This window comes from Tubulanus polymorphus, chromosome 8 (genome assembly GCF_964204645.1).
Source record: "Tubulanus polymorphus chromosome 8, tnTubPoly1.2, whole genome shotgun sequence".
NCBI lineage: Eukaryota > Metazoa > Nemertea > Palaeonemertea > Tubulaniformes > Tubulanidae > Tubulanus > Tubulanus polymorphus.
In genome coordinates this window covers 8,463,088-8,486,970 of record NC_134032.1, presented here as the reverse complement: position 1 = coordinate 8,486,970, position 23,883 = coordinate 8,463,088, and the positions used below count along the sequence as shown (strand labels likewise).

Here is a 23,883-nt window from a genome sequence, read left to right as displayed (position 1 = left end):
TGATATGTGGAGAACGAGGGTCGTTTTAAGCGGTCTATCTAGTTTAGTCTAGGACATGTCTCCCAAGGCCTGATTGATAGACAATTTGAATCAGGCCCAAAAAGGTCCTCAAATGTCACGGAGACTATGATCCCTGTTATGGCATCAGACGATTGCCGGGTGGACATTGTTAGACGAGTAATCAGTATTCCAGAACGGTCCTCACTTTCTTAAAAAAGAATACGAAAAACAAAACTCTAATTTTAAGAATAGAAAACTTTATTTTTCTCATATATACTACTCAAAAATCATGAACAATATAAAAATATGTAAAGAATTATAATAATCATCGGTAATATTAATATTTATCTAATAGTAATAATAATAAATGCGTATCTTAACTTAAATTTGTACAGTTTAAAATCTATCAATGTGATAGAAACGTTAACCCCTTCCTGTTGGTTCCCTAATTAGCCTGGGCTGTAATCGAATACACGACCCATGTCCTATCCCTCCAGTGAACATCTAAATAACGGAAACTTTCTACATATAACGACTACATTTTGTGAGAACCGAAATTACATTATCTCTCAAAACTTTCGAACGATTAAATCCTTTTAAAACTGAAAAATCTTAAAATCTAAAGGCAGAAACACAGCTTGAATACGATATGAAACACACACGCGCAGAACAGCGTGGCAAAACGAACGCATTAAAAACTGAGCCGACCGTTATTCGAATTGACAACAAATGACAAATTCCTTAAAATTGGTCAGAAATCGTAACGATCGAGCGTGCGAAAATATAAACCCGTACACACGCATGGATCTAAACGGATACAGGGTCCCCACGGAACGGTCATTCTCGGACGTAAGGAGTTTTCAAGGAGAAAATTTCAAGGAAGTGCCCACATTACTTTCATATCCCAAAAGACTCTTCTTAAATCGGTACTGTTTATCTCGGCAAACTGGTAATTCAGGGCCCAGTTTTTATAGACTGGAAATAACTTTAACCCAGGGGCTAACTCAATTGAAAATGAATTAAGTAAGCCCCTAGTTTAAAGTAAATACCTGACTATAAAACTGGGCCCAGTCGGTTTATCCTTTACACTAACCCGGTAACTAATTTCTATTTTCGTTAATAAAATCGTGGTCCAAAAGCTTTCTGTACATACAACTGACATATATAATTGCCCATTTCTCAAAATCAAAGGAGTCTTGGGCATTTTGCAAAGGAGCTTCTAGGGCCTTTTTAAACATTTTCTGTTTAGAAGGAGCCTTTTAAGGAATCAACGAATTGTAGGGACCCTGTGATAAAATTTGACTTCGAAGTCAATCAAGCGAGGACGAGAAATTGGTTGTACGTACTGGATATAAATGCTAACGACAACTCTTTCTCTTCAGCTGCACGCAGAATACGGATCATTTCCTCCCAGGGCCAGTGAAATGGACCCGATCACTGAGGTTTAAGCAGATTCGACTGTACCACTGAGTAAGGTGTCTCGTGAAAGCGGTTGGTCAGAAAGCTCTCGTACTTATTGACCGGTTTTACCAGTGAAAAGTCTAGACACCCGAGGTTCTAAGTCACAACGACGATCAAAGTCTTCGCAAGTTCTTCTTGCTCTTCTTCGTGCCGACCGCTCGCGTGCCGCCGGTCGACTTCGTCGGCGTCTTCGCCGCCGTTACCACCGACGATAGTCGACACGGTTCGGCTCCGTGGTATGTGCACAAACAACGCACGCAGTAGTCATAGCGACAGCTGTCACGCGTGCAGCAGCCGCGCTCTTCGGCCGGCTTCATCAACGACGGACACAAACACCGCGGACATTTCTTCAATGTTTCGTCGACTTTTAATTTACTTGCCTCCTACAAGACGTGAAAAGAAATTAAACGTTAAATTCCTAAACGTGGTTAACCCAATGACCTTGAAACTCACCACAATCATAGAACATGTCATGAATTACAACTTTGCAATTGACCATGGTAACAAAATATGCCTAGGTACCAATATAATAAGGAAATACTAAGTTATTCTACTATTCAACACCCCCCTGGTGACCATATAGAATAACTAATGTCCTTAAACCTCACCACAATCATAGACGATGTCATGAGCTACAACTGCAATTGATTGTGGCAACTAAATATGCATGGGTACAAATATAATATAGAAATACTAAGATACAGTATTATTCAACGCCCCCTGGTGGCCATATACAAAACCAATGACCTTGAAGCTAACCACAATCATAGAACACGTTAAGCTACAACTTCATAATTCATCGTGGTGACAAAATATGCTTAGGTATCAATAAAATGTCGAAAATCTTTTTCCCACCGGTGAATGAGTACTGAAAACACCAAGATGACCCCCAATTGCGTCACAAATGGCTGATCAAAAATACCTGTCTCAGGTATAAAATATCCCTTTCCAAAGAATACCCATCAGCAATTTCAATGAGAAATGGCAAACCAGTAGGAACCAGTACTCAGAATTCGGGCCAAAATTGACATTTTTGGGCACTAAAAAGGTCATAGGACGGCCTACTTGAGTGCGACCGACCCAATTTTTGTAATGCTTGTGGGCCCTGGGGGGATTCAAATATATACAGAAGATCGAGGTAATTGATCAAAGCATCTTCAAAATTTCCCTCAAAAAGTTCAAAAACGTGTAAAAAGTGCTGATTTCGGCAAACAACAATGGCTGCCAGTCGGCCATCTTGAATCTGACATGGCCAGTTTTTGGGCTGAAGATGTGTCTAGGGTAGATACATGTGTAAACCAAATATCAAGACATTACCTTGAAGCGTCTTCAAAACTTCCCAAAATAACTGGATTCCGTCTACGGACGGCCGAAAAGTGAACGCAATAGCCCGCTGGGACTAAAGTCCCAAGTGGGCTAAATATGCTCACATAAAAAAACGTACCGCGATTTTACATGTATTGGCTCAATGCCAACCTCATACTGCTGACAAAGGTAAACCAAAAAATTTAAATCGATAGGCCTTCCTAGGCTCCTCTCTCCGTAGTAAGGCGGAGTCTTTACTATAAGACCACAGGGTACTAACCTGCATATATAACTGATAACGACTGCATGTTTTAGTGGGTGACTGTAAACCGGCGATCCCGGCCGGCATTGAAGGATCGACCGTCGGTTGTATGATCCGATACGCCAGCGCTTTACGATTCAACGAATCCTTCACCGTTTTAGACGGAGATCGATTCAGCTTTTTCTTCATCGACGAGCCGTAATTTTCCTGCGGAGAGAAGAAATCTAAGTTTTCAATGATTTCATAATCGGTTTGGGGTCATTCATTTATTACGTACAGATTAGGGGAGGGGGTCAGTGCAATTGCGTACTGTAATGCTTAATGTATATGATTAAATGGCCGATTTTGCGTTCAGAGGGGGGTTGAAAAATTCAAATTTCATGCGTACGTAATAAATGAATCATCCCTTTAGGAGTTTGCAAAGGAAACGCAGGGGACCCTGATCGGGCGAAACAAAATTTCGACGTTGTTTCGTCCGCCGCGTTTCGCCCCGCGACTTCGATGCATTCGAATTAAACGCTAACCTTCCCGAGTTCGGCGTGTTTCGCGTTGAGCTCGTTCAGATGATCGACGCGGCGTTTATTCGCCGTCGAATCGTTCAGACAAACTCGCCGCCACGTACGACTGACCGCCGCCATCCGACACAGATCGGCGCCGTCGAGACCAGCCAGTATCGCGCGCAGGCAGCCGACGACGTTGCGAACGTCGAGCTCGGCGACCACGTCCACCCGATCGACGCCCATCTTGCGTCCGATCAAATTCGCTGGGTCGCGCGGGGAATGCATACGCAACACGTCCTCGAACGACAGACGCACCGCCACATCGGCCGGAGTCTTTGGATGACAACTGTTCGATGAATTGCACGTCGATACATCGCCGGGAGTCTTCGCAAACTGATGACGACCTTTCGAAGTCGACTCCAACGATACGCCGCACTTAGAAGCGTATCGCAGATAACATTTTTTCACAGCGCTGACTGACGAAGTCGACTTCGATGGCTCCGATGTTTTCGAATCAGAACAACCATCGATCGGAATTCGTTCCATATTATGACCGCACTTTTCCCCGCTGCTCATAGTCGACTCCCCCGACTTATAGTTCGAGTCATTTCTGAGAGGGACTTCATCGAATGACAATCTAACTGACACATCGGCTGGAGTCTTCTCCGACCGGCGAACGGTCTTTTTTGTACAGCATTCTCCTATCGACTCAGGGCTCTTCACAGCCAACACCACCGAATCATTCGACTTCAAGCAAATATCATCGAACGAAAGGCGAACCGACACTTCTGCCTGAGTCTTTCGGGTCGACTTAGGAGTCGCCGGCTCCAACCGCTGTGTCTTATAAGCAGGACTGCACAGGGAGTCTTTTCGTACGCGACTCGAGGTCGGGGGCAACGAGGCGCCGGTGTCGTCCAGCTCGGATATCGCGCTGTGAAATCCGGAGTCTATACGACTGCCAGAGTCCAAATGACTCCCAAACGAGTTCGACGAAGACGCAGCGACATTGCGAAATTTATCTTTCATTAGATTGTCACGATCGTGTAGCTGCATGTACGTGACCTCCAACTCGTCGATCGACGACAACTTCCTCCCGGACATCGACGCGAAATTAAAACACCCGTCGACGAGGTCCTGACCGCATTCCGATGCATCCTCGCCGTAATCCGAACATATTGATTCGAAACCTAATTTCGGGATCGGCGGTAGCGCGTCATCGTCGGACAAATTCTCGGCGAAAATCCGCGCGCTCGGAGTATCCAAAATCGAATCCGAGAAATGGACGTGTTTCGGTAGAATTTCTACACGCCGTTTCACGCACGGGGTACTCGTGCTCAAATGCGACGCGAATAGTTCCTTCTGCAGCGACAACGCGGCGCTATCGTCGCCGTTTGCAACACCTGCCAACGATGACGGTTTGCGATTGTTTTTTACATTGCCAACAACCGGGTCGACGCGACCTAGATATTCTTCGAATTCCGTTTCGGCCATAGCTGACTGAATCATCTATAGGCTATATGATAATCTCGAATCTGTCTGAAAAAAAATATGGAAATAAAATAAAATCTTTTACTTGAATAGTTCAAACAGGGGAAAATCAATAGCAAAAGGCCTATTCGAAGTCACGACTGTCTATCTGAATGGAAGCATTGCCTTTTACTCGGTTTGCTTGGTAATTTTACTGAAAGAATTCAAAAACCTTCTATTCCAAGCAAGGAAAATACTCACAGAGGTAGTCCTCGACAACTTTTCGCTAATGAACCTACATTTTTCAAAATTGGTCTTAGGCAGAAAAACCCATAGGCATAGCCTAGATAGGCCTTATCAAAAAGATAAAGCCTATCGTGGGTTTTCTGTTATATAGGCCTATATAAAAAATATAACTCGCGTTTTGCTTATTATAAGCAGACAAACAGCAAAGTGTATTGAATATTTGTAAACAAATTTTAAAATCCACTTGGCCTACACGCCTTTAAATTAGCAAATCAACTTCATCGCACAACTCTATGAACAGCTAACTGGCCGAGTTGTTTCTGATCCAACTTTTTCGATCCTAAAAACTAGGCCTACCGAAAGAAATCAGTTAAATCTCCTAGCCAGTCAGCAGAGGATTGGGGATTAGCCCTCGATCTGATGTGTGTGATGCCCCGAATTTTCATTCCCATCCCGACAGAGTGGTGGCGCTCCAAAACAATAGACAAATCCTAATTCTTCTATCAACAAAGTTAAAAGGCTAATAAAATTCGTGATATATGTAATTTGTTTCGTTACAGTCATTGGGTTCTAGTTGAATAACTTAAGTAAATGCCAAGGCAGTGGAGAAGCCCGGTTAAGCGAGGGGTTTTGAAAGGCAGTTACACCCGCCGGTCCGAGTTGTCAAAAAAATGCGATCTTCTTGGTCGGACAAACATTTTCCCGAAACAAGTGAAGTTTTTTAACTTCTATTAATCTGATTAAATTCTTTCGAGTTTTCTACTTACTTGCATCAATTTTCGAAGGACTCAGAGACGTAAATTGCGATCATACGTCGAATTTTCCCGGAGATATCGTGTTTATTTCTGATGCTCACTGCGATCAAACTGAGTTCTACTCATCAGCTGTGTTTCAAAGAACGGTGCCAAATCCTAACTCAGCCAATCAAATCGCGAGTTCATAGGTCGGCGGTTTCCGGAAATTCCCGAACGTCTCGAATCGCCATCTCGGAAGTTTCCGGAAACACCCGAACGCTAAGCAGGGCCACTTCGGGAATTTCCGCTAGACTAAGTCGGCATGTGCGCCCGGTCTCGGGTATTTCCGCCAACGGGTAGACGTTAGGCTTGATCATCAGGTTCGAATCCCGCTTAATCCGGACCTGTAGGGTCGAACCCGAAAACTATCTGATTCTGTTTCGAATTTGCCGAATAAATTGATTTCAAGGGTAAATCGATGATAATTACTTCGGAAATGTATATACAAAAAACCGTCTTTCCATTTACAACTCGGATTCACAAATAAATGAAAAGCCATCAGAAAATGAAAGCAAATTATCTTGATATATAAACGTTTTTGTTCTTTTTTAATCATCCAAAATAATTTCAATCCGGCCATAATTTCCATAAATCCCAATTTTTTTGTGCTCTGGGTTGAATTTGAGCGTTATAATTGGAGCATTTTTAAGTTATCATCAATAACAAGTTTTTTTTTAACAATTACTAATTAATAGATTCATAATTAAACAACAATTCAGCTGGACAGATTATATGTCCAAGACTTGCATCAAATATTGTATAAAATATCAAAATTACCACGAAATTCGACGCGATAAACATACATTGAATATAAGTATGACACCATCTATGTAAAAATTGCAATGAATAATGAAATATGACATTAAATGTTTGTTGGACGAATTATATTGATATTTGAATCTATTATGTTTAAATACACATATATTTGTTCTATGGCACCTAAGTTGCTATCTTGAACCCAAAACCCTGAAACTTACTAAACCCTTGGTCAGCTCAGACTACCTCACTCCATCATGATAAACCAAATAACCCCACCCTAGACATGTCTCCAAACCTCAGGTTCACTATGCCTCTCACCCTGTCCCCAACCACCGAATTTAACTTCAGTGATACAGCACCCCCACCTCAGACACACCTGCTCCTTGCCCTGATACGCCAGTTCGTACGGCGTCAATCCCATAGCCCAAAACTAAACCTACCCTACCTAGTCCTTCTTCCACCCACTTTAACTCACATCTTAACACACCCCTACACCCCAAAATGCATTTCTAATAAATATGATTCTACATATAATTTTAACTAGTCACATTATACTCTAACAAATAATGAAATTCCCACAAGTGGTATTTGTAATTTAAAAACTGCAAATTTCTGAAGAAATGTCATTTTCATAGAGAAACAGTAATAACATTGTTTCTCCAAATGATATGAAATGTCATAAATTGAGAGATTTTTCATTTCTTTACTCTCAAGTAAGTGTCTGTTTATTCGTTATACCCTAACGATTTTAATTAAATCATTAGCCATAAGCTTATTCAACTAAAGTAAAATCACTTGCTTAAGTCACCTCAGTTGGGATCCAAATGACACATTTACAAAATAACCATGAATTCGAAGGCGACTATCGCATAGCTTGCATAGACGTTTTCTTTAGAAATAGCTTCAGAGTACACCGGGTCACAATTATTACACACATTACCTGACAGATTGCACTAACAAAAATTTGTTTATGTTTCCTACTAAGGAAATGTAACTCTCTCAATTTGTCTACACCGCAGTGCGGTGTATGAATTGTTGATGGACTTTGTTTTGGTACACTGCATTGCAGTGTATTGATGTTATTAGTAATGTAATTAGTTTCTATCTCTATTGAAACAGGGGCGTAGCCACCTAAAATTCAATGGTGCGACAATCCGGAGGGCACATCCAAACGAGCGCCGAAGGCGCGATGTCTAGAAGGGGGGTTTGGGGGACCACCCCCAAGAAAATTTTGAACATTAAAACGTCTGAGATGCGTTCTGATGGCTCTGAGAGCTCATATTTGAATAATTTTTCTGTAGATTATATAATGCCTCTAAGGTTATCTTTGGTCTAGGGATGGATCCAGATGTTTCACCATCCCAGAGCGGTTTCAGAGTCCTGCTGAACTGGAAGGGCAACTATATCATAGCACAAAACGGGGGACCTGGGGGCACTCCCCCAGAAAATTTTGATTTTTCAAGGCTCTGAGATGCAATCATTAAGCATATATGGGGCATAAAGTCCATCCCCCTTGAAGTTAAATATTATCGTTTAGAATCATTTAGACCATTTTCTATACTACTTCCAGAATACTTGCCCGGAATAAAACATGTTAGTACAAGAGCCTGTCAATATTGCGAACTAGAAAAATAGAAGGGCAAACCTGATTACTCCTCGATACAAGTGGTAGGCTGGATCTGCCCTTGACCATTCATTGATGAATAGTAAACTAATGTTAGCTTATTGTACATCAATACCGGTACTCTCTCGATTTTCTCGGTTTCCATGTCTCGGCACTTGAGCAGAATTTTTTTGGTCAAATCCCTTATTATGGTCCATTTTTCATGAACAAAAAACACCTACAGACTCAGTGAAATATAACCAGAAGAATACCGGTTTAAGTCGCTCTAATATAATATGAAAAATGTCTTCTGAATTCGGCAACTTTGATACTGTGAGATCAGGTGCATGGTCCAGATGTGATACCGTAAACACGAGAAACAAAACTCGCTGGAGTCACTTGGTTGGATCGAAAATCTCAAGTGCATTACCAACGCCTCCGTATAAGCGCCACTGACATCTTCAAAAGAACTTGATACCCCCCCCCCCCATGTAAATACAGAATAACGTTTATTATGACGTTTTAGCATATTGGGTTTTTCAATTATTGGTGCGACATATGTCGCAGTTGTCGCACCGGTGGTTACGCCCCTGTGAAAGATGGCCGCACCTGTCAAAGATATGTGCACTGCAGTATGTACTAACGCTGTGTGCCCACTATTCAACACACTGCTGGGGTTTTAAAATTTTCAAATTTCTCCAGCACTTCCAAGTATATTAATTAGTCAGCACTGAAAGGGTTAGGTGGAAATTAGAATGGTCAGGACTAATAACTAGACACGACTTGAGACGATTTGCCCGATGATGACTTAAGCGCAAGTTTGACGATAATCCATTTTTTCATTGACATAATAACTAGTGAAAAAAAAAAACATCAGCAAAACTGAGATCGCACCGAACGAGAATAAGTACATCGCTGTAGTTACTGCTGCTGGCACTGTTGTATATCGGCACCGGTTGCGTTCATCCAGTCGATCGGTTTCGAAGTCGGCGACAATCGTAAATCTTTCAAACAGCCGACGAAAGACCGGTCGAAAAAACCCTGCGTCATCGAATTCAGATCGCCGCTACCGCCACCACCTGTTGACACAAATGAAGAAACCTTGAAATTAGCGGAATCATTTACTAATAATCGACAAGAATTGTGGATGATTTAATTAAGTATCGCAAAGCTAGTTTTCACTTCATAAATGAACACATTCGCCACTGCCATGTCTCTCCTCAATTGCTACTACGAGTTATCTTGTACAGCCAACTCCTCTTATCTGGATCGCATTAATCTGGATTTTTACTTATACTGATTTTTCTTGTTCAAAAACTCAATAAATAATTCAGTTAATCTGTATGAAATAATCTGTATTTTCACTTTATCCGTACAAACATTTTGGTCCATTCATGCATAATCAATGGTTTCCTTGTCACTTTATCCGCATCGCGAAAAAGGTTGAATGAATCATACAACTGTAAGGCCTAGGTCTTACGTCAAACTTAGTTGATTACTTTTTTATCCTTTGGGAATCTCCATTTCTCTCAACCAATCACTTTACACTACATCGCACTACATCGCACTTGTCTGCTTTTCCAGCACTAACGATTGAATTGAATGGAAAGAAGATATTTCTAACGGTATACAAGTTGCGTTTTGTTCTCTGGTAGACCGATGAGGATTGAAAATGAAGCGTAGTTTGTTCACATTGCTCTAGCCAATTAGGAACCGCGTCGATGCGATTGCCCAAGAGCAAAATGGTGAATAAGAAATCAGCTACGAGATAACTCGTAGTAGCAACAACGGGAGAACCGCAACTACAAGATGACAGAAAATACAAAGATATCTCACAGTTGGCAGTGACCCCGGACCCAGTTCTAATGTTGTGAATTACAATAAACCATTTTACAGTTGCTAGCCGCCATTTTGTTAGGGTACTTTTGTCCCGTATTGTTGGGTCATTTTTTTCTCTTTTTTAAAAACTATCCGTGATGTGTATTGTATCATATTTCATCTGTCCATGGATGGATTTTGACAGTTTCAGCAACATTCAAACCGCATAAATATCTAGTTTTCAGTTATATAAAAATCATTTCTCAAATTTACAACAATGCGACATGAGAGCGATATAAAAATTGGTGGTAAGTTTTTGCCGTGCGCATAGAAATCCAGGGTACTGAAATTTGAAGTTCGTTATTTTCAGAAATAATTTTCTAAAAAATCCAAACATTTCAAGCACTGTGCGCATAAACGCCCCCTTTCAGGTGAACTTCGTAATTTTAAGATATCTTGCCTAGTTTTTTTCCTATGGCTCTTTAACTGCAGCGCGTGTATTGTCATTCCGAGATTTGGCGCTGTTTTCTTTGCGTGTATTTCAGTATATAGGTGTTATTTCTTCATTTTCACTACACTTGTCTCTACGGAAAATGGTTTTAATTGTTGGTACGAGTATCAGGTTTAAATATTACGGCATTAATACTGTATTCCGTTCTCCGGCGCTAGTACGTAATGGCTGTAATGGTAGCCGCTTTTACGGCAGGCAGAGGCTTACGTACATGCACCCAAGAAAACCCAAAATATCACTCTTGTTGTAAATGCAATCCACACACTTCTTGCGTTTTTGTGATGGTAGATGTCACTTTTTACTTTTTATCACCTGCGTCTGACATTCGAACTTGATACTTGATATTTCACCACTAAAACAAGAAAACGTTTTCCTATATTTTCTTCCCAATCTAATCAATCTTGTGTGTACTTAATAGAAAGTATTCATAGAAAGTAGCTGAATATTTGCCCCACCCCATTTGTCCAGCTTTTTGACCACTTCTCCATCCATCTAATTTCAGTACATTTTTATGTAAATTTATTGATAGACTACTGATTTAAATGGTCATCATACTCGATTTTGAGTGTTATATTTCTTTTCTTCTTCCATCTCAATATAGGCCCATATATTCTCTTCCCGCGCGCAACTTCGAATGCGTGATCAAAATGCCGCTCAGTCTCGCTGCTAAAACTGGTCAGAAAAATCCCTTAAACCCCAACATCTCTAATGTCTTCGATATATTATATTGCATAAACGACGTGATATTAAAACCTGATACTCGTACCAACAATTAAAACCATTTTCCGTAGAGACAAGTGTAGTGAAAATGAAGAAATAACACCCATATACTGAAATACACGCAAAGAAAACAGCGCCGAATCTCGGAATGACAATACACGCGCTGCAGTTAAAGAGCCATAGGAAAAAAACTAGGCAAGATATCTTAAAATTTCAAAGTTCACCTGAAAGGGGGCATTTATGCGCACAGTGCTTGAAATGTTTGGATTTTTTTAGAAAATTATTTCTGAAAATAACGAACTTCAAAGTTCAGTACCCTGGATTTCTATGCGCACGGCAAAAACTGACCACCGATTTTTATATCGCTCTCATGTCGCATTGTTGTAAATTTGAGAAATGATTTTTAAATAACTGAAAACTCGAGATTCACGCGGTTTGAATGTTGCTTAAGTTGTCAAAATCCATGCAGAGAAAAAAATGACCCAACAATACGGGACAAAAGTACCCTAACAAAATGGTGGCTAGCAACTGTAAAATGGTTTATTGGGCTAGGTTTTGTTGATTTTCAATCACTTTGACCATCTAGACCCAGTTCCATATACGGAATTTAGATTTTAGAAGTTACTGGTATTGAAAATAAACTAATTTTGATTATATCGTTCACAAATTCGGAATAAGATGGCTGTCTTAGGACTGCGTTCCGTACTTATTAGTTGAAGCTGATTCAAAAATGGTCGAATTCAGTTTTTTTAAATCAAATGTGAGTAAGAATAAAATCTTAATCACCTAAAGTCTATACCCGGACAATTGTAGCTTAAAACAACGTACCAAAATAGTAAGAACCGTCTGTGTTGAGCTCTAGGAATTTCCCGGCGACGCTCCCGGTAACAGTCTGTCCGTCGACGGTAAGTGACAGCGTCTGCCCGTACCGCTGCACGACGACCGAATACCAGCGTCCATCTGTAACCGCGCCAATGGACGAAACCTCGTTCTGACTCCACCAGCCGACGTCCCAAACGACGCGAATTCTACCGCGTCGAAGTCCGACTCCGAGATAGTCATCTTTTTCCGAGTAAACCTTCGAACAAAATGAATGGCGACAATTCAATAATGAATTGAGCCTGGACCCAGTTCGACGAGTTAGAGTTAATTCTTTCAGTGCGTCTACACCGCAGTGCAGCGTATAAATCAGTAATGGATTTTGCTAGTACACCGCACTGCGGTGTATTGATGTAATTAATAATTAGTAATTATCTCTCTTGAAAAATGGCAGCACCTGTTAAACATAGTGAAATACAAGTAACTAACAGTACACGCGCCGCGGTGTAGACGCACTGCAGCGGTATTCCCGTTATTCAACACACTAGGGTGGAATTTTTCAAATTTTCAAATTATATCCAGCACTATAGGGTATTGATTAGTCAGCGCACTGAAAGGGTTAAAATTAGTTCATTTTTTAACTGCAGTTCGAAATTGAACTCAGAACTGAAAATAATCATAATTTCCTTTCATGAAACTGGCCTCAGGTGATCAGTTTTACTCACCTGACCGTTCCACACGATTAACCCCTCACTCGCCGCAGTCGATATATTGAACGAAATGTACGTTTTTAGTTTGTCAGACTTCGTATAGAGGGCGTTTCTGTAGTGAACATAACTACCTTCGCTAAACCTGGGAGCAGTGATAGTCAACCCTAAAAAGTCCAAATTTTCATATGTAGGATTTTGAGAAGTCGAATGGGAATGGGAATGATTAGGACCTGTTTAACATGCAGTGGTTTGCCCTTGGCAATGGGTGACCAAGCTGACCATCGCAGTTGAAACTGGTTGAAATTAAGTTTTGCATTCTGAACTGCCACCTTGTGGAGAAATTGGTTACCCTTCATACCTTGTTCGCAATTTGTTCCGTCGAAACCTATTGCACAAATACACCGATAGGTCGTCCAATTAGCGGATGGTATACAGGTGGCGTTGTTTTGGCACGGTGCATTTTTGCAGATGGACGCGACTTCGCATCGAACACCGGTGAAATTCTACCAAAGAAAACAATTCACTTTAACACATCATTCAATAATACAAAAATAATAGGGAATATTTCATCAAAATATGAAACAAAATGGGCTTCGAAATTAATCATCAGTAATGAAGGCATTTGCTCGACATTTAAACTTAGGTTTTAAATCTAGTGGCAAATTTGTTGTAGCAGATTGAACGTAACTGTCTACAGATTGAACGTAAACGTCTCCAGATTAAATGTACCTGTATACAGATTGAATGTTACTGTATACAGATTGAACGTAACTTTGTACAGACTGAATGTACCTGTGCACAGATTGAACGTAACTGTATACAGATTGAACGTAACTATGTACAGATTGAACGTAACTGTCTACAGATTGAACATAACCGTCTCCAGATTAAATGTACCTGTATACAGATTGAATGTTACTGTATACAGATTGAACGTAACTTTGTACAGACTGAATGTACCTGTGCACATATTGAACGTAACTTTATACAGATTGAATGTAACTGTATACAGATTGAACGTAACTGTATACAGATTGAACGTAACTATATACAGATTGAACGTAACTATGTACAGATTGAACGTAACTGTATACAGATTGAACGTGTGTGCAGATTGAACGTACATGTAGCAGTATCAGATTGAACGTACCTGTGTACAGGAACAGGTAAAATGTGTGTCATTTTTTGCTTTACAGATTCCTTCATGTTTACAAGTCGTCTGCCCACACGCTGACTGATCACATGACTGTACATTCTCACCGGCTACCGCATCTGAAAGAGCAAACAATCGCTTGGCCATCTAAAGTGGCAGGGGTGAATGTATTTCCATTCTCAATAGATATTTTACCCGATTGTAAATCGTAAGATTCCTGATTAACGTTGAATAGTTTTACGCAACCTTCGTAAGTGGCTGGCTCATTCTCGATTGCCGACCGCGATACTGTTTCCAAAAGCTCAACTCCACCTATAACAACATTAAAATAACACGAAAAATTCGCAATATGCACGACAAATTTTTGTTAAATATCAGGACAAGGACAGCACCAAAATAAGCTTATAGACCCTTCCAAAAATCCCCCTATAACAATATCAAAATATAGCTGCATGGCAGCAGTAAGGTTTTCTGCTTAGCAGCAACATTAATATGCAAACGTTTGGAAAAAAATTTGAAATTGTTTATTGTCGGGGTTTTGAATCTGATACCACTGCTACATTGGCGTCAATGTATTTATTATATTACAGTAAGAACCTACAAATTACTTTCGATATGAACAAGCACAATAAGACTATTCAATAAAAGATAGCAAAAACGTTGGAATGGAAACTATATGTCTATTTCAATGGGATTTGAACCCAATGCTGTCTGGCACTGTCGGACATAAAAAGTTTTTTGGAATATTTTCATATGCCAAGCCATTCCAAGCCTTATGTATGGCTGATCGGCCATGGCCGTACCACTTCGTGTGGCCAAAGCACCATATCAGCGTGTCAGAGGACTTTACTTTTATCATGACCGACCACAATCCTTGCATTGTGAGCTAAAATATAGATATATTTACTAAAATTGTCCAGCGAGTTATGCAGCAATATCCTAAGCATGTACTATCAAATATAACTAATTAGTTAATTGTACTGACGATTTTTGCTGAATTGATAGGATATACAACCAGTTCAAATTCATATTGAGGGTACCACAGAATTATCGCTGTGGTTTTAAGTTCGGATTTTAACGCGACTTTTATAACTTAGGCTTTACATTTCCTGTACTACTGATCGTAGAAAAACAGAACAATTTATATGACAAGTATTTGCTCATCAATCAAAGGTCGGTGAGTATTCGTCAAGTAGATATTGCAGTAATCGGAATCTAAAGATGGAAAAATTGAAGATCTAGCTGAATTTGCGTTCAGTTTGTTGCTAAATTAAATACATGTCATACCATATCACATATCATTATCATATACTCAGTATTTCTAATATTCTAACCGATTAACCCTTTCAGTGCTGACTAATTAATACCCTATAGTGCTGGAGATAATTTGAAAATTCTAAAAAATTCCACCCTAGTGTGTTGAACAACGAGAATACCACTACAGTGCATCTACACTGCGGCGCGGTGTATCGTTAGTTACTAGTATTTCACTATGTTTGACACGTGCTGCCATTTTTCAAGAGAGATAATCACTCATTACTAATAGCATCAATACACCGCAGTGCGGTGTACTAGCAAAATCTATCAATGATTTATACACCCCACTGCGGTGTATACGCCCTGAAAGGGTTAAGTTTCAGCTATTTCAACTCAGATGAAATTCATAATCAAATTTTGATATAATTTTGTGATACCAACGCGTTAGTTTGTGGTCTTCATTACCAACACATATAATGGGGCCGATTAATCATTCTCAGTCAAATGATCCTCGTGTTTTAAAGACGAAATTTAAATCACGGGAACTGAGCAACTAATTTTAATTCAATGATTCTTGTTTTTTATCGGGAATGTCAGTCTGGTCAGCATATTTAAACATCATGCAATAATAAGTGTTGTTATTGCCATGTTTATTTCTCTTCTTCCACACAAGAATCTTCCATTTCTGCCTCAATTCTCAGCGAATCCCCTTGAAATTTTCAGGATGTGTTCAGCTTTATAACATTTTTTTGGGGATTTTTGATAGGCATCTTCGTTTGCCTGCTCGGGTTTTACATTGTATTTTACGTTGTATTTTGTGTAAGATCTAATCTCAAGAAAAAGCTACCAGGTAATTTTTCTAAATCACTTTCACCCTTGGCTCGGTACTGCGGTTTTAAAAAACCATTATAATTGTCCGTAATTCGATAAACGATGGATCAAAACTGATCTTGAAAACTATAGTACACAAAACATATAAAGTGTTAACTAGAATGAAGTGCCGAAAAACCTTTATCGTGCTTGCTTTCGGAACATGTATTGATGTCATAATCCATGCCACACATAATCGATATCACACATGCATCTGATATTTTCAAATCATGTAAAATATCACCTTCCTTCTTATGATAACTAGTAGAGAATTATTCTCAGTCATTCATCTTAAGTGTGAAATGGTAACGATTAATCACTGAAATAGTTTGAAAACGCAGTTCATTTGTCGGCTATTTCAATCGAAACTATTTTCAAAATTATTTGAAGTCCCGAAGACATGTGAAATGTAAGCGTGGACGATCGGATTTTTAGTAGTGCAGTAATTAAATACATTAATTCTTGTGTTCATCATATTTAATCATCATTATCCACAAAAATAATTCTCAATTGAAGTCCTGAACCTATGTGAAGCGTAGACCATCAGTTTTTCAGAGTGCCGATAAAATGTTTGATCTCCACTGTTAATATTCTGTTTTCCATCAATTTTTTCAGAGTGATTTTCTGAACACTTGAGTAATTTGGACAACCAAAATATAATTAGGAAATCAGCGTTAATGGCTCTAATACCCATCCAATTAATTTCAACAACAAAAACGTCATCAAATGATAAAACTTTTAACAGCAGTAGCAGCAGTAACAGCAGCAGTAGCAGCAGCAGTGACCATAGTTTAACTTTGACGTTAGTTCGCATTTTATGTTTACTTTCGGTTAGAATATCGTTTATTCTGAGATCGGGAATCTGAAGTCTAATTTCAATTCTGAATGCTACCATGAATGGCATGTCGAATGAAGCGTGCTTTAAGGCAAAAATCGATCGAATTTTTGAAACAAAACTATACGAAATAGTTCAACTTTCAGTTCGCATTGATGAGTTTAAATGAATCATAGAAACAATGTTTCAAGCAATGACAAAACACCCAACCGATATAGCGTGCTACTGTTGGTATTCATATATATATATATATATATATATATATATACATATACAGACTTCACCAGTCTGAGTCATGTTCTTCGATACCAGTGAGTGTACGTCATTTTACAGATATTCTTTCATATAAGTAAAAAAGAAAACTTTCGGGAAAAGTGTAAACATTTCAAAACTAGAATGTCGCTGAAGAAAATAGCTTCCGGGGGCCTTGAGTAGGAGCGCGGAAAAGAAAGTTACAAAACCGATTCCGGTAACAATGACCTGCAGGACTCGAAATCTATGCTCATGATTAAGCGCCACAATACCTAAAGGACATGATTGAAAGTTATATGCCAACTAGACGATAAAGAATTTTCCAGTTTCTAGGCGCCATTTTGTGGCAGTCCCTCGAGGTCCCCATTGTTGCGATAATTTGCGCTCATTTTAAAAACGTAAGCCTTGATTGAATATCAAATAACTCTGCAGTCCCTTGCTTGATTAACTTCATTTATAGACCATTTTAAAGGAAATGAAATGCAGATATTTGTCAGTGATTCTTGGATTTTTTGAACGCAACAATTAAGAGCAGTGACGATGTGAAACCAAGGTCCGCATATTTCAACCGCACATAAAAAATGCGATTTTTATAGATTTTGAAATATCTTAGCGGTTATTAAAGCTAGATTTCGCATCTTTACTGAGGTTAAAGAGCGTTATTTGCAATTTTAGTCTGCGTTGAAATTTTTAGAATATCTTTCCTGTCGACTGATCTGTAACCCCGCTAGAGTTTGAGATTACGCGCCAAAGGGGCCTCCCACTGCGCACCACCATTTATTGACACTATCTACTGCGCTATCGGGTCTTATCACTAGGCTGGACAAAAAGCTAGCTATTACATGTTGCTTAGATATCAAATTAGGCCTACATACATTTTAATTGGCTGTTCTGGGTATTTGTTTTCACAAGACTTATTCGAAGGACATTACCACACAGAGATTTGAAATGGTTAGAAGGAAAGTTATATATCCGTGCGAATTCAGCATTACATTTACAAGCTGTTAGAAGTCAAATCTAAGAGAAGATAGACCTTTTGACATTTTTTGGGTTGGAAAGGGGAAAGAAATAACAAGATATCCACGGATCTTAATATCTCGGGCGCAGAATGTTATCTTTGTAATATATAGGCGCCATCTGATTGATGCATCTTTAAGGTTTTCCTTGAACACTTCATGGATGTGTAAAATCTGCTGATTTCGGTGAACAACATCATTGAAATCTAATCAGCAATCATCGCGGCAATACACGAGGTTTGGGCCTATTCGATTGTGCGCGCATAATCTTCCGTGAAGTAGCGTATCAATTGAATCTTCGGTTATTTGCATAATGAAATAGATATGGGGAGACGGAATCAATACTACGGCTATCAAATTAAAAATAAACATATAAGACTCTCCCAAGACTGGGAAATGAGAAACTAGAACCGAGCAGATTAATGAGAAGATTAAAAGACCGGTCTGTCTGCGTCAATCGAATATGCCCTTTCATTGATTGACAGCAGGAGCTCAGCCAACCGCACGGAGCAGTTATTTTACTTCAATGTAACGTTGTACATCGGCCTTCTAGCCGTTTTATGAAACAAAATGCTCCTTGAAATTTCTTTAAAAATCGCCACAAATTTCGTCGATTTCTCTTAAATGAACGCGATATTCAAAATTCCATTTCCAACAGATTTTAGCCGCATGATGAAGCTACATTTTGCACATAAACATAGTAGATTGCATGACTTCGTGTCAAAGGGATAACCTCATTTGTTAGCAAAAATACGATTTTTGGACCCATTACAACATCTCGGGCTTCGCCCGAGATAATAAATATAGCTGCTAAGCAGCAATAGCAGGTTTCTGCCTTGCTGGATTAAATTTTGTACGTACTAGGATCATACAAAGATTTCATCGAAATTATAATTGAGACTTTTTTTTGAAGGAACGCCACCTAGGGGTCAACACATATCCTGGATATGTGGATCTATAAGGGCTACTACGTAACAAGTACATGGAAGCAGCAAAAATCCTAATAATAATAATCGGCAGAATGACTAGAGGGTTTCTGCATAAGCAGCAGAAAGTTACAATAATCAACAGAATGACAAGAGGTTTCTAATGAAGGTCAGAAAACCCTAATTAACGCTTAATGAGTGACTGAAAACATAGCTGTACCATGATCCAATTACTAGTACGTTAGGCAGTTGATGATGTCATAGGGGGATTTGGGAGGATTTGTAAATCAGTTGTTATTCATTTTCTTGATTATTCTAATTCTTTTTAAGTCAGACAAAAGCTTGATTGAATACATACCTAAATAGATATTAGTTGTGGTGTCCAACATCACCATAGATCCAGAAGACAGTCCGGTGACGATAGTCAGGTTATTAACTTGAAGGTATCCTTCATTTAGTTTTCTACCGGCTTTTACTGAGTGCCATTCTGAATAAGAAGATCTTAGGATCAATTGCAGATTTTGTGTCGATTTTACCGGTAAATGAAATGCAGAAGAAATTGAAGGGCCCACAAGGTAATTACAACTAGCGACAACAAATCCTCCTTGCCACAGTTGATGCATCCTCCCGCAGCAGGATTTGAACCCGAGACCCCAACACAGCACGAAACCCTGTATCATTAGCTAGAGTGCTCGGGTAGCTGTGCTGCTTGGATATTATCAATTTTAGCCAGTTTTGATACCATCAGGTTGGATATCCTACTGCACACTAGCCTCATTTGCTACAAGCGGAAAAGTGGAATCCTCGATTGCCACAGTAGTCAAAGTCCTACTGCGCACAAGCACTAGCACACCTGGTGGATCCTTACTTGCCACAGGTGGAATTCTCACTTCCCACAAGTAGATGTTTTCTGCAACAATAGTTAATATCCTACTGCACACTAGCACACCTGGTGGATCCTCACTTGCCACAAATGGAATCCTCTTTTGCAACAGTAGTTGTTGTCCTACTGCACACTAGCACATCTGGTAGATCCTCACTTGCCACAAATGGAATCCTCTTTTGCAACAGTAGTTGTTGTCCTACTGCACACTAGCACAACCGGTCGATCCTCACTTGCCACAAATGGAATCCTCTTATGCAACAGTAGTTGTTGTCCTACTGCACACTAACACACCTGGTGGATCCTCACTTGCCACAAATGGAATCCTCTTTTGTAACAGTAGTTGTTGTCCTACTGCACACTAGCACACCTGGTGGATCCTCACTTGTCACAAATGGAATCCTCTTTTGCAACAGTACTTGATATTCTACTGCACACTGCTACAGTAGCTTGTCTTTTTGTACTTACCTCCAACATTTATTGGTTCAGAACTCTGTAATACCGCTGTATTGGCTCCTAGATTGTAACGTAGCTGAACGAACCCTCGCGTCAACGAAATCGACAAAAAGTCTCCCGACCTTGAACTCTGGTGTTGAGCAACGTAGACGAGAATCCCGGTTTGAACTCGTGGACGAAACGAAACACGGATATCCGTGCCGTTCCTGATCATACGCGATTTAAACGACAAATACGATTTCTCGCCGATAAAATCCGGATTGCCTAGCAACAGATCTGCAAAAAACAACGATAAAAATATTAAGTTTTCAAACACCAGTTTTGACTGCGAAAAACCTTAACAGTCCAAGACTGTTATAGCTCCGAAGCGAAGCCTTACAAATTAAGACTGAGCTTAAAATTCAAAACAGCTTTTGGACGACTGGCATGACTGTGCAACTTTCGCCCTGGTGTCAGTCAAACTACATGTCGAATCGGTCAAATCTTTCATTCAAAATAAGTTCATTTTCCTTTTTTTTCAACTTTGAAGCAGATGAGCAAGATACAATCAAATGACCATCATAAAAAAAAGTAATATTTCTAAGATGATTTTGATTTACGGTACATGAAAAGTTGATTTATTTTCATCGATTAGAAAATTAAAGCACAGATGACCCAACAAGAGCTAACAAGAAATTATAGAGAAGATATCCACCCTGGCGGCCATATTGGATGAGCGTGAAAGCTGATTATCGATAAATTTCATCCCTGGACCTCCCAACTATAAAGAAAATCGCACATAATTTGAATCACTAGCAGCGCTTATAAGGGTAAGTGCACAGCGCATGTTGATTAACATAGGATGTCATCCCACCGGGTGACATAATAATCACAAAGAATACAATCATGTTTTCTGACCATATGTCAAAAACCCTATTGATACTCTGCAGAATAACAACAGGATTTCTACGAAAGCAGCAGAAAACCCTGAATATCAACTTTCCTGGCAACTTCATGTGTCTACTTGAAAGTATTCATTTTTGTGGAAACACTAAAGAGATTCATACTATGAAGAGTTCATGTAAAATCTATCCGCACAGGTAAGCCATTTTATGTACCCAATGTATAGCTAATACCTCAGCTTGAAATATGTGTAAGAGGTGCTCCGGGACGTCGGCTTGGCAGCGGCCATTGTTGGCCGTAAAGTTGAAGAGTTAATGATTTATTCGAATTTGGGAGCCTAAAAATCCAGTTCAAATTTCATTGAAAAAGAACAAATCATCGAAAACGAATAACTCAGCAAGAAATTATAGTTGGATTAACCTCGTAGTATTCAAAGTTCTACGCTAGATTAAATCGAGTAGTTCAAGAACAATTCAATGTAATATCTACCTTTATCGCAGTAAATCCCTTGTTTTCTGATCGGGCAGTGACACACGTATCCACCAGACGGCGTCGGCGAACAAGTCGAGTCGGGAGAACAGCGATTCGTCGCCGGCGTTTGACACGGGTTAGACCGGGCGGCGCGACAGAGCGGACCGGTCCAACGGTCGACGCAATCGCAACGGAATGTCGCTCCCAGATCGACGCAACGTCCTCCATTCGAGCAAGGGTTCGTAGGCGAGCACTCGGCGACGCTGCATTGATGTACGTTGCGCCCGGTAGCGACTTTACCGACCGGTTGCCCGGGCGCGCGGAATCGGAATTTCGCGCTCATGCGAACGACCACATCGAAAATACAACCTGCGTAGATGAGAAAAATTTGTCGATATGAATCGTATCAAACTTACCGATTACTATGATGAATACAGGTAGTGAATCAGAAAGAAATTTCTCATCAAGACAGACCCGGTAATTGATGGTTCCGCCTGAATTTGTCGATTTGAAAGGGCAATGATGATGACGATAGAATACATCTCGTCATACTAAATACCACGTCAGCAGCATCTCTCATGTTTTGCAGCAATTAATCCAAATTTCTAAACCTATAGTTCCGCTTAAAACATGGCTAAATCAGAACAGATGCTTCTGACAATCGCATACATAGGCTTTGCCTTAGGTGAATGTCCATCGAATATCATCAATATCTCACAAACATTTCAAACTGACCTGAGAACGTTTGATTGTACTTCAATCGTGAAGGTGTCAAGGTCATCAGGTCGTGTCCGCCGACGTACAGTTCACCCGGTACGTTCAAACCGGTCAGACGACCTTGAGATCGACCGGATACCGACATCTGGTCATCCAGTTTTAACCAGCCGTCTCGACCTGCTCGACCCGCATGCACCGAGTGAACCGCCACACGAGTATCAATCGGTTTCTCACTATAGATGGCGCTACTCCCTGAAACAAATTAAGAATTTTCAAAATTAAAAATCTAAATTTTAAAATTTTAAATTTATCGAGAACAAAACTTTTAGCCAGTATCAAGAAGGTGATACTTAAGAAATAATTCTAATAATTCTAATACATTCATTTTGCAATGGGGTGGGTTAACACCTTCATTGCCAGATAAGATGCGAGATGGTGAACAGGATTCAGTAGGCCTATTGCTGAATAGAATATGAAAGCACTTCAAATTAGGCCTATGTAGGCATTTCTTATTCTATCATATGTATAGGCATCTAGATATATCAATAGGATAGGCCTTAGTGGGATTTAAGAGGCCTGCATAGAATCCTTTATCCTATTGGCCTACTGCTATAGTCAAAAGTTCTAACACTCCTGTGTAGATATGTGATCATTTGTCAAACCGTGTATAGGCCTGGAATAGGAATGGAATGGTATAGACATTAGGCAAGAGGCTTTTCATCCTATGTGGCTTTAGGTTTAACTTGATAAACTTCTGAGGCCAATGCGATATAAGGCCCCTTTTAGAATTAGATTTCTAACATCACGGGTTGTTGTTTCATTAAATCAATTTCTTAAATTGAAATAAGCGGGAAGTATATAGGCCTTGATACATTCACCCAACATACCCGAGCCGAGGTCGTAGTGAAACACTAGATAACCACTTTTCAAACCTAGTGACAAATAATCGCCATCTGAAATGATAATTGAAATTTTTCAACCGGCCCTGCAACTTATTCGAATGGTTTTTATCCCTTAACGATTCTCTTCAACCCTTTCCGTGTGAGTACACTGCAGTGTGGTGTATATTAAATTGATGGGCTTTGCTAATACACCATAATTAGTTTTTATCTCCGATGAAAGATCGTGCAGCACCTGTCAAACACAGTAAGATAATTAATACCGGTAACTAATGATACACCCCACCTAGG

At 39.8% G+C, this 23,883-nt stretch overlaps 2 protein-coding genes across 2 annotated transcripts in view; both read right to left on the bottom strand.

Annotated features, from left to right (window-relative positions):
- Positions 1-337: 337 nt before the first annotated feature.
- On the bottom strand, positions 338-4,252 carry LOC141909831 (F-box only protein 43-like). The gene is made up of 3 exons (XM_074800478.1): positions 3,553-4,252; positions 3,047-3,235; positions 338-1,844 (listed from the first exon to the last, which is right to left on the bottom strand). Exons 1-3 carry the CDS (start codon positions 4,102-4,104, stop codon positions 1,575-1,577), a joined length of 1,011 nt encoding a protein of 336 aa, XP_074656579.1. The 5' UTR covers positions 4,105-4,252; the 3' UTR covers positions 338-1,574.
- Positions 4,253-8,926: 4,674 nt separating this feature from the next.
- LOC141910330 (uncharacterized) overlaps positions 8,927-23,883 on the bottom strand; it is a 42,214-nt gene continuing 27,257 nt past the window's right edge. The window contains exons 26-36 of the mRNA XM_074801065.1: positions 23,581-23,646; positions 22,712-22,945; positions 21,995-22,345; positions 20,636-20,899; positions 19,643-19,771; positions 14,324-14,440; positions 14,126-14,247; positions 13,334-13,478; positions 12,991-13,139; positions 12,275-12,524; positions 8,927-9,476 (exon numbers count right to left, since the gene is read on the bottom strand). Coding sequence (XP_074657166.1) covers positions 9,319-9,476; positions 12,275-12,524; positions 12,991-13,139; positions 13,334-13,478; positions 14,126-14,247; positions 14,324-14,440; positions 19,643-19,771; positions 20,636-20,899; positions 21,995-22,345; positions 22,712-22,945; positions 23,581-23,646 — 1,985 coding nt within the window. The 3' untranslated portion in view covers positions 8,927-9,318. The remainder of the gene's footprint in view (positions 9,477-12,274; positions 12,525-12,990; positions 13,140-13,333; positions 13,479-14,125; positions 14,248-14,323; positions 14,441-19,642; positions 19,772-20,635; positions 20,900-21,994; positions 22,346-22,711; positions 22,946-23,580; positions 23,647-23,883) is intronic.

Coding starts and splice junctions, on each gene's coding strand:
- LOC141909831 (XM_074800478.1), bottom strand. CDS start 4,104: ATGAGCAGCGGGGAAAAGTGCGGTCATAATATGGAACGAATTCCGATC. Junction 3,236..3,552: donor AACACGCCGAACTCGGGAAG/GTTAGCGTTTAA, acceptor TTCTCTCCGCAG/GAAAATTACGGCTCGTCGAT. Junction 1,845..3,046: donor GTTATCAGTTATATATGCAG/GTTAGTACCCTG, acceptor CACGTCTTGTAG/GAGGCAAGTAAATTAAAAGT.